At 43.4% G+C, this 16,366-nt stretch overlaps 1 protein-coding gene across 2 annotated transcripts; it reads left to right on the forward strand.

Annotated features, from left to right (window-relative positions):
- The first annotated feature begins 1,337 nt into the window (after positions 1–1,337).
- LOC110507657 (cullin-5) lies at positions 1,338–14,431 on the forward strand. 2 transcript variants are annotated; one of them, XM_036965241.1, is made up of 19 exons: positions 1,338–1,488; positions 2,458–2,567; positions 2,676–2,775; positions 2,992–3,168; positions 3,395–3,536; positions 3,661–3,806; positions 3,894–3,974; positions 4,087–4,180; positions 4,281–4,411; positions 6,313–6,420; positions 10,271–10,335; positions 10,648–10,780; positions 11,019–11,150; positions 11,238–11,361; positions 11,492–11,667; positions 11,955–12,116; positions 12,286–12,404; positions 12,852–12,975; positions 13,176–14,431. In XM_036965241.1, the coding sequence occupies exons 1-19, from the start codon at positions 1,465–1,467 to the stop codon at positions 13,368–13,370; spliced, it is 2,343 nt and encodes a 780-aa protein (XP_036821136.1). In that variant the 5' UTR covers positions 1,338–1,464; the 3' UTR covers positions 13,371–14,431. The 2 variants fall into 2 exon arrangements, with proteins under 2 accessions (XP_036821136.1, XP_036821137.1); XM_036965242.1 differs by lacking the exon at positions 1,338–1,488 and adding an exon at positions 1,491–1,531.
- Positions 14,432–16,366: the final 1,935 nt, after the last annotated feature.

A 16,366-nucleotide genomic window follows, 5' to 3' on the forward strand; every position in this document is an offset into this window, starting at 1 on the left:
GGTGTAGGTGAGGCAGAGCAGTGCATAGCTCATAAAGCTCTGGAGCATGGGCACGTCCACGTGGTAGTCTGAAGCCAGGTACTGGGATGTTACTGCTGTGCCACACATGAGAACAGCCAAACCCTGACCCATGGCTACTGTCTTCACCAGCTGCCTGTTAGGACAATGCATAAGTGAAGCAGAAATTCAGCAACTCTGGAAGACAGTAGACGTTGATAAAACTGGGTCTTTATTGGTAAAACCAACATGTTTCGGCCCTATAGTCTTCATAAGGGTTTTATCACAACTCAGTCCAGGCATCTGTATGGTAGCCGCCAGGGACATTCACAACTACTGGACAGTGGACACCCTCCATTCTTAGACATTGATAGATCTCCACTATGTCACTATCTGTCCGACATGGCACCGTATTCCTTATATAGTGCTCTACTTTCGATCAGAGCCCATAGGGAGCTGGTTAAAAGTAGTGCAATATATAAAGGATAGGTTGCCAGATGGGATGCAGATAATCACTGATATAACATTCCCCCCCCCCCCCCCCCCCCCCCAGACTCACCATGTAAACACTTGTTTAGGGTTGAACTTCAGAAGCTTCCGGATAATAAGGCATTTTCTATCAGAATTATTTCTGGGGTCTGTAGCTATAATCCCACCTGGGTCCATCTCAGCCATGTTGTATCTCTGTAACAGTGGGATCCTGGGATGGGGAATACACTGCTGTGTGCTGTCTGTCCTGGGGCTTTTAAATGTCTACTGTGCTGCCTGTCCTGGGGCTTTTAAATGTCTACTGTGCTGCCTGGGCTGAATGATTAACAGTGTTCTCTAATCAAAGTGCAAAGACTACTTAGTGTTTTCAGATGATTAGGTGTAGTGATGAAAGTGTGTGGTACAAAGTGGGTGAAAATGGGTGGGTGTGAAACTGTGGGAGGGGGTTGGGGGGTATTTAGATCAGTGATTACTTCATTTCAGCCATGCAATTACTCTACCCAAGGAAGGAAAGTGGAAGGAAAGGCTTGAATGAATAAAGGAAGGAAAAAAGAGGAAGGAGGAAGGCGGTGTTGCTTTGAACAGGGCACATATCCCTTCTCTATGTTACTTGCTTGTCTCCAAGTCACATAGCTACTGTACATACCATGCACTGACCTTTAATAGAACTCAGTGGTTCCATGGCAGTCAAGTCCACGGTAGCTAAGTTTAGCACTGGCCCAGCCCAGTCAACTGTGGCCTACTGTATTTACCTTCCAACACCTGCAATATCCTAGTTGGTGCAGTGTCTTATGTGCATTTAGTAGACAAAGAGCAGCACATAAAAAGGGCAGTGAAAATGTCATGACACAATACTGTAAACTGGACAAATATCTAGCCTTTATCTCTGTTTATTTTTAAGTCAGAAGCTACGTTACCCAATTCCCTCCAACCATACTCTCGCGAGACTGCGCGAGGAGGGCACAAGTTGGAGGAAACATGGCGACGTCTAATTTGTTAAAGGTAAGAGCCTCTTCACTTCAACATTTTACCTGGATTTGAACACGTAATTATGCTCCCAATGCCCATAGTCTGGATGTAAATAAGTTCATGAATGAGTTAAAAACAAACCTGACCACGAACACTGTGTGACAGTTTTTTTTGTTGTTGTTGCATTTAAGGCAACAGAAAGGTCTCTCTTGCTAGTTAGCTAGCAAGGGATGCTAAGATAATTTAGCTAGCCAGCCATCTGGCTAACGTGCAATACAGTTGTCACCGGCATAAGCATTTCGTCTTTTAAATTGAAAGTTAATCAATAATATAATTCACAGTTCATTGTAGTAACGGTTGTCTGTCCACATCAAACTGTAAGAGAATATGCAAAGGCTTGTGCAGGTGGTGGAACAATCAGCTGAATTGGCAAGCTAACATTACATTAGTTCTGTTCTTCTTGAAAGTCTTCTTGAAAGTTGGGTGCAACTACACTGTTGACAATGTAGTCTGTAGCTAAGGTTTTAGTTGAAGCCGGATTTATTTTAGCGAACTAAACCATTGTAACGTTATGTTTTAAAATAATATAATAGAAAACTACTATTAAACATACAATTTGATTCAGAACAGCATCAGTAGCAAATTACTGGGTAATGGGTTAGTATGTAGGAACAGTGTTGTTCTTGTCTCTCTCCAGAATGAATGGCTCTAGATACTGGGTCGTGAGGGGTGTCATCTCTCTGCAGAGTGAAGGCACTCTGTAGTCTGAGATACTAAGTAACAGGTGGTAAAAGTAATTGTTCCCTGGGTCATATTCACTAGGCACAAAATAGAAGCAAACAGGCCGAAACAGAGAGTGACTACTTTAAATTGTCCAAATAGAAATGCTTGTTTTCATTTTCTGTTGCCAAACATTTTCCACCGTGTGTACTAATGAATACAACCCTGAGTAGTAACAGTATAGTTGTAGTGAGTAGTAACAGTAGTATCATCTCTCTCCAGAATAAAGGCTCCTTGCAGTTTGAGGACAAGTGGGACTTGATGAGGCCCATTGTTCTCAAGCTGCTGAGACAGGAGGCTGTCACCAAGCAGCAGTGGTTCGACCTCTTCTCGTAAGATACACACACTGCATCACACCACACCAAACTGCACAGAAGACACACACACATACTGCAACCGCACACACACACAAACCCTGCGCTTGTTATTTTGTGTTGCAGAGACGTCCATGCTGTGTGTCTGTGGGATGATAAGGGCCCAGCTAAGATCCACCAGGCCCTCAAAGAAGACATCCTAGACTTCATCAAACAAGCTCAGAACGTAAGTGGAACAGTGGGTTACAGGGGAAGGGTTTCGGTAATGGTTGAAATCCCATTTGAGGTTGGAATGTGCCATTCTTCGCATACACACACACACACACCTTTCCAGTACAGTGATAACAGTTGTAGGCAAGAGGCTGACCCTTAAACCTCTGAATCCTAACCTCTACCTATGCAAGCTGTCTCTGACCTAACTTCTGACCTGTTTCCATGGCAGCGTGTGTTGAGTCACCAGGATGACACAGCGTTACTGAAGGCCTACATTGTGGAGTGGCGAAAGTTCTTCACGCAGTGTGACATCCTGCCCAAACCCTTCTGTCAGCTGGAGATCACACTGATGGGGAAGCAGGGCAGCAACAAGAAGTCTAACGTTGAGGACAGCATCGTACGCAAGGTGAGGAGAGGGGAATGAGGGAGAGGAGGAAGGAGAGAGGCAGGGCAGCAACAATGAGTCTAATGTAGACTACAGCATCGTACGTAGGGAGGGGAGAGATGGACAATGCTCTTATTTTTGATGGTATTCATCAACTGTCTTGCCCTGCTTTTTCTCTCTCTTATTTATATATATATATATATATATATATATATATATATATCCCCCCCCTCGGCCTCTCCTCTAGTTGATGTTGGACACATGGAACGAGTCAATCTTCTCCAACATAAAGAGCCGTCTTCAGGACAGTGCTATGAAGCTGGTTCATGCTGAGAGGCTGGGAGAGGCTTTTGACTCCCAGCTGGTTATAGGAGTACGAGAATCATACGGTAGGACATATACACCCTGAGTGGCTAATATCCACACATTTTAAATGGGAAGTTTTTGTGAAGTATGGTATGTTTTCGGTATTTTGACAAAGTGTGTGTGTGTGCATGTGCTTGTGTTTTGTAGTCAACCTGTGCTCTAACCCTGAAGACAAGCTCCAGATCTACAGAGATAACTTTGAGAAGGCCTACCTGGACTCAACTGAGAGGTTCTACAGAACACAGGCCCCATCATACCTACAGCAGAACGGAGTCCAGAACTACATGAAATATGTAAGGACTGCGCTCTGTGTGTGTGTGTTGTGACAATGTCTCTCAGTGAGTGTGTATACATGCACTGACTGTGTGTGTGTCTTGCAGGCAGACACAAAGCTAAGAGAAGAGGAGAAGAGGGCAGTTCGATACCTTGAGACTCGTCGTGAATGTAACTCTGTCCAAGCTGTGAGTAGACGGTTTACCCATGAGGTTGTATAGACTGGTTTAAACTCATATTCACAGTCAAGAGATGATGATGTCATGTAGACCAATGTTAGTCTCGGTTGTCTCTCTCCAGCTGATGGAATGTTGTGTGAACGCTCTGGTGACGTCGTTTAAAGAAACCATCCTGGCTGAATGTCCCGGCATGATCAAACGCAACGAGACAGACAGTGAGTAACATGTTGCATTACTACTGTTACCTACCAACTTTGGGACCGGTTATAGAAGAGGGTCCTCCTTTGTGTGACGTTAATGTCCTTCACCTTGCAGAGCTCCACCTGATGTTTTCCCTGATGGATAAGGTTCCTAGTGGGATAGAGCCCATGCTGAAAGATCTGGAGGATCACATCATGAACGCTGGGCTGGCTGATATGGTGGCTGCTGCAGAGACTATCACTTCTGTATGTACACACACACAGAGCCATGTGTTACTGTACTTGTGAGGACTTTTTGGGGACCAACAATTGATTTCCATTTAAAATCCTATTTTCCTTAAACCCTAACTCTTAAACCTAACCGTAACGCCTAAACCTAACCCTAATTTTAACTCTAAGCCTAAAATGTCCTCACTTCTCTGAATTTTAGTTGGTTTACTATTTTTGTGAGGACTTCTGGTACTAGTAAGTGTAGTAAAAATGTACAGTGGGGCAAGAAAGTATTTAGTCAGCCACCAATTGTGCAAGTTCTCCCACTTAAAAAGATGAGAGAGGCCTGTAATTTTCATCATAGGTACACTTCAACTATGACAGACAAAATGAGAAAAAAAATCCAGAAAATCACATTGTATCACATTTATTTGCAAATTATGGTGGAAAATAAGTATTTGGTCACCTACAAACAAGCAAGATTTCTGGCTCTCACAGACCTGTAACTTCTTCTTTAAGAGGCTCCTCTGTCCTCCACTCGTTACCTGTATTAATGGCACCTGTTTGAACTTGTTATCAGTATAAAAGACACCTGTCCACAACCTCAAACAGTCACACTCCAAACTCCACTATGGCCAAGACCAAAGAGCTGTCAAAGGACACCAGAAACAAAATTGTAGACCTGCACCAGGCTGGGAAGACTGAATCTACAATAGGTAAGCAGCTTGGTTTGAAGAAATCAACTGTGTGAGCAATTATTAGGAAATGGAAGACATACAAGACCACTGATAATCTCCCTCGATCTGGGGCTCCTCGCAAGATCTCACCCCGTGGGGTCAAAATGATCACAAGAACAGTGAGCAAAAATCCCAGAACCACACGGGGGGACCTAGTGAATGACCTGCAGGGAGCTGGGACCAATGTAACAAAGCCTACCATCAGTAACACACTACGCCGCCAGGGACTCAAATCCTGCAGTGCCCCCTGCTTAAGCCAGTACATGTCCAGGCCCGTCTGAAGTTTGCTAGAGAGCATTTGGATGATCCAGAAGAAGATTGGGAGAATGTCAGATGAAAACAAAATATAACTTTTTGGTAAAAACTCAACTCGTCGTGTTTGGAGGACAAAGAATGCTGAGTTGAATCCAAAGAACACCATACCTACTGTGAAGCATGGGGGTGGAAACATCATGCTTTGCGGCTGTTTTTCTGCAAAGGGACCAGGACGACTGATCCGTGTAAAGGAAAGAATGAATGGGGCCATGTATCGTGAGATTTTGAGTGAAAACCTCCTTCCATCAGCAAGGGCATTGAAGATGAAACGTGTCTGGGTCTTTCAGCATGACAATGATCCCAAACACACCGCCCGGGCAACGAAGGAGTGGCTTCGTAAGAAGCATTTCAAGGTCCTGGAGTGGCCTAGCCAGTCTCCAGATCTCAACCCCATAGAAAATCTTTGGAGGGAGTTGAAAGTCCATGTTGCCCAGCAACAGCCCCAAAACATCACTGCTCTAGAGGAGGTCTGCATGGAGGAATGGGCCAAAATACCAGCAACAGTGTGTGAGAACCTTGTAAAGACTTACAGAAAACGTTTGACCTCTGTCATTGCCAACAAAGGGTATATAACAAGGTGTTGAGATAAACTTTTGTTATTGACCAAATACTTATTTTCCACCATAATTTGCAAATAAATTCATTAAAAAATCCTACAATGTGATTTTCTGGATTTTTTCTCTCATTTTGTCTGTCATAGTTGAAGTGTACCTATGATGAAAATTATAGGCCTCTCTCATCTTTTTAAGTGGCAGAACTTGCCCAATTGGTGGCTGACTAAATACTTTTTGTACCACTGTATATATACACACACACACACTCACTCAAAATCTATCTGTAACATACAGTATATCTGTATGTTTCTCTTTTTTTTCCGGTGTGTAGGACTCTGAGAAGTACGTGGAGCAGCTGCTGACATTGTTTAACCGTTTCAGTAAACTGGTGAAGGAGGCTTTTCAGGATGACCCTCGATTCCTCACCGCCAGAGACAAGGTACACACATACACATACAGCACCAGTCAAAGGTTTGGACACACCTACTCATTTGAGTTTTTCTTTATTTTTAGTATTTTCTACATTATAGAATAATAGTGAAGACATCAAAACTATGAAATAACACATATATAATCATGTAGTAACCAAAGAAGTGTTAAACAAATCAAAATATATTTATATTTGAGATTCTTCAAAGTAGCCACCCTTTGGCTTCATGACAGCTTTGCACACTCTTGGCATTCTCTCAATCAGCTTCACCTGGAATGCTTTTCCAACTACCTTGAAGGAATTCCCAATTATACTGAATACTTATTGGCTGCTTTTCTTCACTCTGCGGTCCAACACTTCCCAAACCATCTCAATTGGGTTGAGGTCAGGTCATCTGATGCAGCACTCCATCACTCTCCTTCTTGGTCAAATAGCCTTGAATTCTAAATAAATCACTGATAGTGTCACCAGCAAAGCACCATCACACCACCACCTCCATGCTTCTTGGTGGGAACTACACATGCGGAGATCATCCGTTCACCTACTCTGCATCTCACAAAGACACTGGGTTGGAACCAAAACTCTCAAATTTGGACTCATCAGACTAAAGGACAGATTTCCACCTGTCTAATGTCCATTGCTCGTGTTCCTTGGCCCAAGCAAGTCTCTTCTTTTTATTGGTGTCTTTTAGTATTGGTTTCTTTGCAGCAATTTGACCATGAAGCCTGATTCATGCAGTATCTTCTGAACAGTTGATGTTGAGATGTGTCTGTTACCTGAACTCTGTGAAGCATTTATTTGGGCTGGTTTGATTTGATTTAATTTGATTTGTATCTCTTTTAGTCCCCATTTAGACTAATCTTTCAAGAGTCCTTAAACATTAAAATACAATATATAATACAAACACACTTTCACATATAACACACTATTACAAACATACATAATACTAGCATAATGACCCAATAAATACTCAATCTAAAAAAATATTGATTCTTCATCTACTATAATTCCACAACATTTCTATATACTATATTTAAAAATATATAATAATAATGTTTAAATGTATATATTGAAAGGTTTCTAGTTTGCTCAGTTAATTTATTCAATTTCTGTATTGCTCTAAATCGAAATGTTATTTTGCCTATTTCTCTTTTCTGTCTGGATAACGCATAGATGGTGGACAATCTATTCCTAGTATTTACGGAATGTCTGTCTCTTACCAACTGAATACCGTTGTGAATAGAACTTGGCCGTTTGAAATGATGTATATTATAAAATAAGCATGTTTTTTTCAATTACCTTGTCGATTGATGACCAACCAAGGACACTGCACATGACTGCAACAGAAGAACCATATCTCCACCTTAAAACAATCCTTGCTGCTTTATTTTGTGCATTCTGCAGTCTCCTAACTTCACTTGATAATGCATTTCCCCAGACCACTGAACAGTAGTTCACCTGACTCTCAATTAATGCTTGTGTTATTTGCTGAATCATTTTTCCTGGTAAATATTTAGCTATCCTTCTGATTATGCATGCTGTTTTAATATTTGTTTTACATAGATTAGTTATTTGAGACGACCATGATAAGCAGTTGTCTAGCTGCACTCCCAATAGTTTGGTTTCTGCCACTTCTTCAATTTGTACTCCTCCCATATTTAATTGTATCCCATGCCGTTTTGGCCTTTTCCTAGTTGAACAGACCAACACAACTTTGGTTTTCTTGGTGTTTAAAACAAGTTTGTTTTGGCAAATCCACTTCCTGATATTCTCCAAATCTCCTTGTAAAGCCTGTTGAACCGATTGTCTTGCTGCATAAATTGTAGTATCATCTGCAAATATAGTAGATTGAGTTTCAACCAAGGCATAGGGAAGGTTGTTGGTATATATTAAATAAAGAAGTGGCCCAAGGCAGCTGCCCTGCGGTATTCCACAGTTTAACACATTAGGGGAAGAAAATGAACCATTGATATAAGTGGACTGTTTCCTGTCAGTTAGATATGACTGTACCCAATTCAATGCTACCTCCTTAAAACCATAATGCATTAATTTTGTCAAAATTATTTCATGATCCACTAAATCAAATGCTGCACTGAAATCTAAAAATAGTACACCTACAAATTTGCCATTATCCATAGCATTGAGCCACTGATCATTCATGTCAACCAATGTAGTGGAATGTTTTTTGCGATAAGCATGCTGATTGGCTGTAATCGGATCATTATTTTCCATGTACTCCCACATTTGTCTACTCACAATACCCTCCAATATCTTACTGAGTGTAGGGAGTAGACTAATTGGTCGACTATTAGCAGGAGTAATGGGTTCTTTGCTGTCTTTCGGAATAGGACACAGTTTCGCAAACATCCCCTTTTCCAGTGACCATTTAAATATGTATCTCAGTGGAACTGCAATCTGGGGAGCAGCACAGTGAAGTAAAACATTGTCCATAAGACCATAACCTGTAGATTTACCATCAGGTAATGACTTCAATAGGTTTAACACCTCCCCCACTGACACCTCCTCCACTGGCTGGTAACTCTAATGAACGTATCCTCTGCAGCAGAGGTAACTCTGGGTCTTCTTTTCCTGTGGCGGTCCTCATGTGAGCCAGTTTCATCATAGTGCTTCAAGGTTTTTGCGACAGCACTTGAAGAAACTTTCAAAGTTCTTGAAATATTACGGATTGACTGACCTTCATGTCTTAAAGTAATGATGGGCTGTCATTTCTCTTTACTTATTTAAGCTGTTCTTGCCATAATATGGATTTAGCCTTATTTGATAAAAGTCCATCTTCTGTATACCACCCCTCCCCTTGTCACAACACAACTGATTGGCTCTGTTAGGTTCTAAATATCAGAGTAAGAAATCAAGACACTGAAAGCTCCAACCAATTTTATTCACCCATTGGGTCAATACAGCTACATAAGACAAAGATGTGGTTCCACCAGTGGTGGTATATATACACCCCAATTTGGGGTGGAGTCTCCTCCTTCTCGCTAAACATTACATCTTTGTTGTTAGGCAGGGAATTAAGTGATACCGGCAATAAACTGTTCCTTCTCCCTTAATCTGACCTGACCCCCTTCCTCACTAATCCACAGCTCTCCACCCTTATCAGTGCCTGCCAACATGTGATCGTCTTTCTGTCACTAAGTACATTCCAAGCTTAACTACATCTACCATATCCATTCCTCCTACAGATACCCATTAACTTCTGGTGTAGACCCTAGACTATGGCACCCCTTATGTCTCTAGTATAACTGATGACTAATAATATTCAAAGTTTAGAAATCCAAAACCATCAGTTCAAATGCATTAAGACGGACAGAAATTCCACAAAATTCACGTTTAACAAGGCACACCTGTTAATTGAAATGCATTCCAGGTGACAACCTCATGAAGCTGGTTGAGAGAATGCCAAGAGTGTGCAAAGCTGTCATTAAGGTAAAGGGTGGCTACTTTAAGAATATAAAATATATTTTGATTTGTTTAACACCTTTTTTGGTTACTACATGATTCCATGTGTGTTATTTCATTGTTTTGATGTCTTCACTATTATTCGACAATGTAGAAAAAATAAAAAACCCTTGAAAGAGCAGGTGTGTCCAAATGTTTGACTGGTACTGTACATGCATACAGCGAGACAAAAGGGGGTGAAGGGACGAGACGGAGGGGTGGAGAGAAGGGGGGATGGAGGAGAAAAAAGGGGGATGAGAGGGCAGAGACATTAAGCGAGAGTAAAGGGTTGAAGAGAGCAGATGTAACAGAGGGGTGGAGAGAAAAGGGGGATGGACGGAGGAGGAGAAAAAAGGGGGGGGGATAGTGGGAGGTTTGACAGTTCTGTGTTTCTCTTCAGGCCTACAAAGCTGTGGTGAACGATGCCACCATTTTTAAACTGGAGCTGCCACTCAAACAGAAAGGGTGAGACAAACCTGGGTTGTATGTTTATATTATATTCCTTGGTTATGGGTCAATATGGCTGCTAGTCCACCCATCACAGAATATGAGCTGCATCCTGATTCTTCACCCTTTTCCTGAGGGGTGCATTTTCACACTCCACATCATGGATTTAAAAGCATATGATTTGTGTAACGATTGGCTGGAGGAAAGTGTGCACATGTAGACTACAGAAAAAGGGTGGAGAATTGGGACGCAGCCAGACTTGAATGTGGAGGCCTGTTCTAGTAATTAGATTTCTATGTGTACTATTAATCTGTGTGTGTGTCTTTACAGGGTAGGTCTGAAGACCCAGCCAGAGTCGAAGTGTCCAGAGCTGCTAGCTAACTACTGTGACATGCTGCTGAGGAAAACAACCCTGAGCAAGAAACTCACATCAGAGGAGATAGAACTCAAACTCAAAGAAGTGGTGAGACTCTCCCCTAGTACTGTAGAATGAGCCCTGATTCTCAAGCATTGGATTGGTGTAAGCATTGGCTGTTGTGAAATCCATGACGGGAAGTGTGCACTTTCAGAGAAGGGTGTAGAAATTGGATGCCTCCATAGTCTTCTATCCCTTCCCCACCACCACCTATTCTAGTTGCTTGTGTTGAAGTATGTTCAGAATAAGGATGTGTTCTTGCTCCCTCCCTCCCTTCTCTCTCTAGTTGCTGGTATTGAAGTATGTTCAGAATAAGGATGTGTTTATGAGGTACCATAAAGCCCACCTGACCAGAAGACTGATCCTGGACATCTCAGCCGACAGTGAAATAGAAGAGAACATGGTGGAGTGGCTCAGGGTATGAACACACACACACACACACTCTCTCTCTCTATATCCCCTTTTGATTGAGTTTTTTCCGCTGGGCCTGTGTGTGTGCGTGTAGGAGGTGGGGATGCCTGCAGACTATGTGAATAAGCTGGCGAGGATGTTCCAGGACATTAAAGTATCAGATGATCTCAACCAGGTCTTCAAGGAGATGCACAAACACAACAAGCTGGCTTTACCAGGTAACAAACACAAACACAGCCACAATACTCCACCAGCTGGTGTACCATAGTAATACACAAATTATCTCTTTCTCTCTCTCTGTCCTCTGCCTCTTTTTCTCTGTCTCTCTGTTTCTGTCTCTTGCTCCAGCTGACAGTGTGAATATAAAGATCCTGAATGCGGGTGCTTGGTCGAGGAGCAGTGAGAAGGTGTTTGTGTCTCTGCCTACTGAGCTGGAGGATCTGATCCCAGAGGTAGAAGACTTCTACAAGAGGAACCACAGCGGAAGGAAACTACACTGGCACCACCTCATGTCCAATGGCATCGTGAGTGGGAGATGCGCACACACGCAGCAAACGCACACACTCAGTAGTTTTTCCATGGATTATATTACTATCACCTCATGTCCAATGGCATCGTGAGTGGGAGATGCGCACACACACAGCAAACGCACACACTCAGTAGTTTTTCCATGGATTATATTACTATCACCTCATGTCCAACGGCATAGTGATCCCCCTCTCCCCTGTGTGTGTGTGTGTGTGTGTGTGTGTGTGTGTGGGGGGGGGGGGGGGGGGGGGGGCTGTGTGTTTTTGTGTGTGTGTGTGTTTAGATCACCTTCAAGAACGAAATGGGTCATTATGACCTGGAGGTCACAACCTTTCAGCTGGCTGTCCTATTTGCCTGGAACCAGCGGCCGCGGGAGCGAATCAGCTTCGAAAACCTTAAATTGGCCACCGAGCTTCCCGATGCTGAGCTACGACGCACACTCTGGGTAACACACACACACACAAACAGACTCTGGGTACTTTATACACACACACTCATATTCTCTGGGATTGAAAAATGAAAGCACACATGCCAATATAAACACAATTCATACACAGACAAGAAACGACCTCTCCTTTTTTTCTCCCTCTCTGCTGTCTCCTCTCTGTCTCTAGTCTCTGGTAGCGTTCCCTAAGCTGAAGAGACAGGTGTTGTCCTATGAGCCTTCAGTCTCCTCCCCTAAAGACTTCACAGACAGCACCCTGTTCTATGTCAACCAGGACTTCTCTCTCATGTACGTAGCTTTGAACCCACAACATTGTGTTAGCCCCCTGACCTTAATAAAGGCATTGAATGCACCGGGGTTGCTAAACTCTGGTAACTTTCCCCAAATTCTCACATTTTCAAAGAAGTACTAATTGGAGCATTCCAGAGTTTCCTGCGTATTCCATCCTGAATCCAGGAATATTCCCACAGGGATTTCTTGAAAACCTGGGATTTTTGGGAAAGATGGCAGTGTTTTGCACCTCACTTCAACAGCTTTTGGCTTACCATGTTGATTCATGCTCTATTTAGTTAATGTAACTGTATGTAGTCTAACTCATTATTAATTTTGGGGAAGTTTGAATGTTGATGAAAGCTTTGTTGTCATGGTTTCCTACTGAGGACCAGGATGGAATGTTGAGCAGTTTCAGGTGTGATGGCTGATCGGATGTTGAGTTATTTTGTCTCTGTTTCTCAGTAAAAACTCCAAGGTCCAAAAAAGGGGCAAGATTAATCTGATTGGTCGATTGCAGCTGACCACAGAGCGAATGAGAGAGGAGGAGAATGAGGGCATCGTCCAGCTGAGAATATTAAGAACCCAGGTAACTTTACACATTGAAAGGTCCAACTTGAGGAATCTGAAGTTTCAGCACTTTTTTTCCCCCCAAAGACTTTAATGGAGCACTACTGACTTCCACCCTGCAAGGTTTTATCAATCATAACAATACCAGTTGAATGTGTGCCTCGACATTGAGTAAAGATATAATGCTGTACGTTGTTTGACCCACCCACCCCCCTCCAGGAGGCCATCATCCAGATTATGAAGATGAGGAAGAGGATCAGTAACGCTCAGCTACAGACAGAACTGGTAGAGATCCTCAAGAACATGTTCCTGCCCCAGAAGAAGATGATCAAGGAACAGATTGAGTGGCTCATCGAACACAAATACATCAAACGGGACGAGACAGACATCAACACCTTTATCTACATGGCATAGAACCCCTTTACCTGGATTGGAACCACCTACCTACCGCTTGACCTGGCTGGGCCCTCGCTGCAGCAGGAGGAAGAAGAAATGCAGTAAGAGGAGGAGGGAGGAGTGGTTGTTTCAGAAGAAGAGGAAGGAGAATATCTCTGCGGCCGGGGGGGGGGGGGTTGGTTGGTTGGTTGGTTGGTTGGTTGGCTGGCTGTATGAGATAGGTGGTGTAGTCTTCAGACTGTGGTGCCCCTCAGGGTCCAAGAGGAGAAGGACAGGAGGACAGTGGGGCTGACTGACAGTCTCAGTATCACAGTAGAGACATTATTAAATAAATAAACTCTCCCTGCCTTACCCTCCTTACACAGTCCGCACAGAGACAGACAGGAGGACTAGTGGTCTATATCATTATGGAGTAGACACAGAGGAGTGTATTTTGCCAAATGTACTGTGTGTGTCTATGTATGTGTGTCTGCACCTTGACAGCTTGTTGCTCTGTGGAAGTCTTGCAATCATCTGAGGACCCGTATCTCACTTTCCTCCACCCCCCCCCAACTGCCACACCCCTCAGAGAGGATCATGACTCCTCACATATCAGCCAGTTGCTGGGTGAGAACAAATGAGAACATCAGCACTTTTCTGTGTTTCAGTGTGTCTGAGTGGCTTTATATATCAATTTCATTCTACTTTTCAATGCTCATCATTATTTTTATGAACACTTGTGTGTTGTGTTTCTCGCTTGTTAAATGCTGCACAGCGTCATCCAATCGATCAAAGTCACAAAGCTCTCTAGCGATCTTTGATTCTTCTCTCTCCCCCACCTATAGCCAGTGCAGGACAGGACATGACAGGTGTGTTATTGTTAGACCATGGGGGGGTGTCATGACTGGTCATGACCCAGGTTTCTTCCCAAATGCCACCCTTTTCCCTAGGTACTGCATTACTTTTGACCAGAGCTCTATGGGTTAAAAAAGTAGTTTATGTTCCCTATATACACTGCTCAAAAAAATAAAGGGAACACTAAAATAACACATCCTAGATCTGAATGAATGAAATATTCTTATTAAATACTTTTTTCTTTACATAGTTGAATGTGCTGACAACAAAATCACACAAAAACGATCAATGGAAATCAAATTTATCAACCCATGGAGGTCTGGATTTGGAGTCACACACAAAATTAAAGTGGAAAGCCAACATTGATGTAATGTCCTTAAAACAAGTCAAAATGAGGCTCAGTAGTGTGTGTGGCCTCCACGTGCCTGTATGACCTCCCTACAACGCCTGGGCATGCTCCTGATGAGGTGGCGGATGGTCTTCTGAGGGATCTCCTCCCAGACCTGGACTAAAGCATCCGCCAACTACTGGACAGTCTGTGGTGCAACGTGGCGTTGGTGGATGGAGCGAGACATGATGTCCCAGATGTGCTCAATTGGATTCAGGTCTGGGGAACGTGCGGGCCAGTCCATAGCATCAATGCCTTCCTCTTGCAGGAACTGCTGACACTGCAGCCACATGAGGTCTAGCATTGTCTTGCATTAGGAGGAACCCAGGGCCAACCACACCAGCATATGGTCTCACAAGGGGTCTGAGGATCTCATCTCGGTACCTAATGGCAGTCAGGCTACCTCTGGCGAGCACATGGAGGGCTGTGCGGCCCCCCAAAGAAATGCCACACCATGACTGACCCACCGCCAGACCGGTCATGCTGGAGGATGTTGCAGGCAGCAGAACGTTCTCCACGGCGTCTCCAGACTGTCACGTCTGTCACACGTGCTCAGTGTGAACCTGCTTTCATCTGTGAATAGCACAGGGCGCCAGTGGCGAATTTTCCAATCTTGGTGTTCTCTGGCAAATGCCAAACATCCTGCACGGTGTTGGGCTGTAAGCACAACCCCCACCTGTGGACGTCGTGCCCTCATACCACCCTCATGGAGTCTGTTTCTGACCGTTTGAGCAGACACATGTACATTTGTGGCCTGCTGGAGGTCATTTTGCAGGACTCTGGCAGTGCTCCTCCTGCTCCTCCTTGCACAAAGGCGGAGGTAGCGGTCCTGCTGCTGGGTTGTTGCCCTCCTACGGCCTCCTCCACGTCTCCTGATGTACTGTCAATCAGTGTTGCTTCCTAAGTGGACAGTTTGATTTCACAGAAGTGTGATTGACTTGGAATTACATTGTGTTTAAGTGTTCCCTTTATTTTTTTGAGCAGTGTAGGAAAATATATATATATATATTCCCTACTAAGGGAAAAATATTTGATATCCTATATATGGAATAGGGTGCCCCAGTAAAATCCCTCCAGTGCAATATCTAGACAGCCCCTCCTACTAGAGCACTTCCTGTGATGAGGTCATGTTGCTAAAGCAACGGCACTGCAGTGTTGCTATTAATGTACCCTACCCACAACCTTTTACAGAAGACTGTGTGTTGCAGTATGATATGAGTGGGGAGGGTGATGATAGAAGGAAAAAATGTTTGTTGCTGTCGAGTGTTTGTATGCGAGTGTTTGATAAATAGGTCCGGTCTGTAGCGGGCTACTAGGTGTACATAGCCACTTATTGATTTGGAGTAATGTTACATGATTAAATGTATGAGACGACTTAATAACACTATCCCGCTTTTACTCTTTTTAGTTTGAGTTTTACTTTTGGCATTGGGATAATGTTGTACTGTTGGATATTACTGTGCGCCCCAAATGGCATCCTATTCCTTATATAATGCACCACTTTTGACCAGGACCTATAGGGCTCGGGTCAAAAGTTGTGCACTATGTAGGGAATATGGTGCCATTTGGGACACAGCCTAGGTGTCAATGTCCTCTTTTCTCTCACTCTGATTTTAATGCAACCCCATTGGAATCAATTTAGACACCTCAAGACAAAGTGATTGTCAGATGATGGAAACATTACTTGGGATTTAGCAGTTATGAATTGTTTGATCATGATGTCATGGCTTTATTTCACACACACTACATACCTACGCAGCACCGTATAGTCCACCATTCTACAGTGGAGGAC

The sequence above is a fragment of the Oncorhynchus mykiss genome, chromosome 27, assembly GCF_013265735.2.
Source record: "Oncorhynchus mykiss isolate Arlee chromosome 27, USDA_OmykA_1.1, whole genome shotgun sequence".
Taxonomy (NCBI): Eukaryota; Metazoa; Chordata; class Actinopteri; order Salmoniformes; family Salmonidae; genus Oncorhynchus; species Oncorhynchus mykiss.

What these genes read in the sequence shown, in the direction of transcription:
- LOC110507657 (XM_036965241.1), top strand. Translation starts at nt 1,465, where the DNA reads ATGGCGACGTCTAATTTGTTAAAG. An exon ending in AACTCAAACTCAAAGAAGTG is followed by an intron (nt 10,781 to 11,018) that starts GTGAGACTCTCC and finishes TTCTCTCTCTAG; the next exon opens with TTGCTGGTATTGAAGTATGT. An exon ending in ACCTCATGTCCAATGGCATC is followed by an intron (nt 11,668 to 11,954) that starts GTGAGTGGGAGA and finishes GTGTGTGTTTAG; the next exon opens with ATCACCTTCAAGAACGAAAT.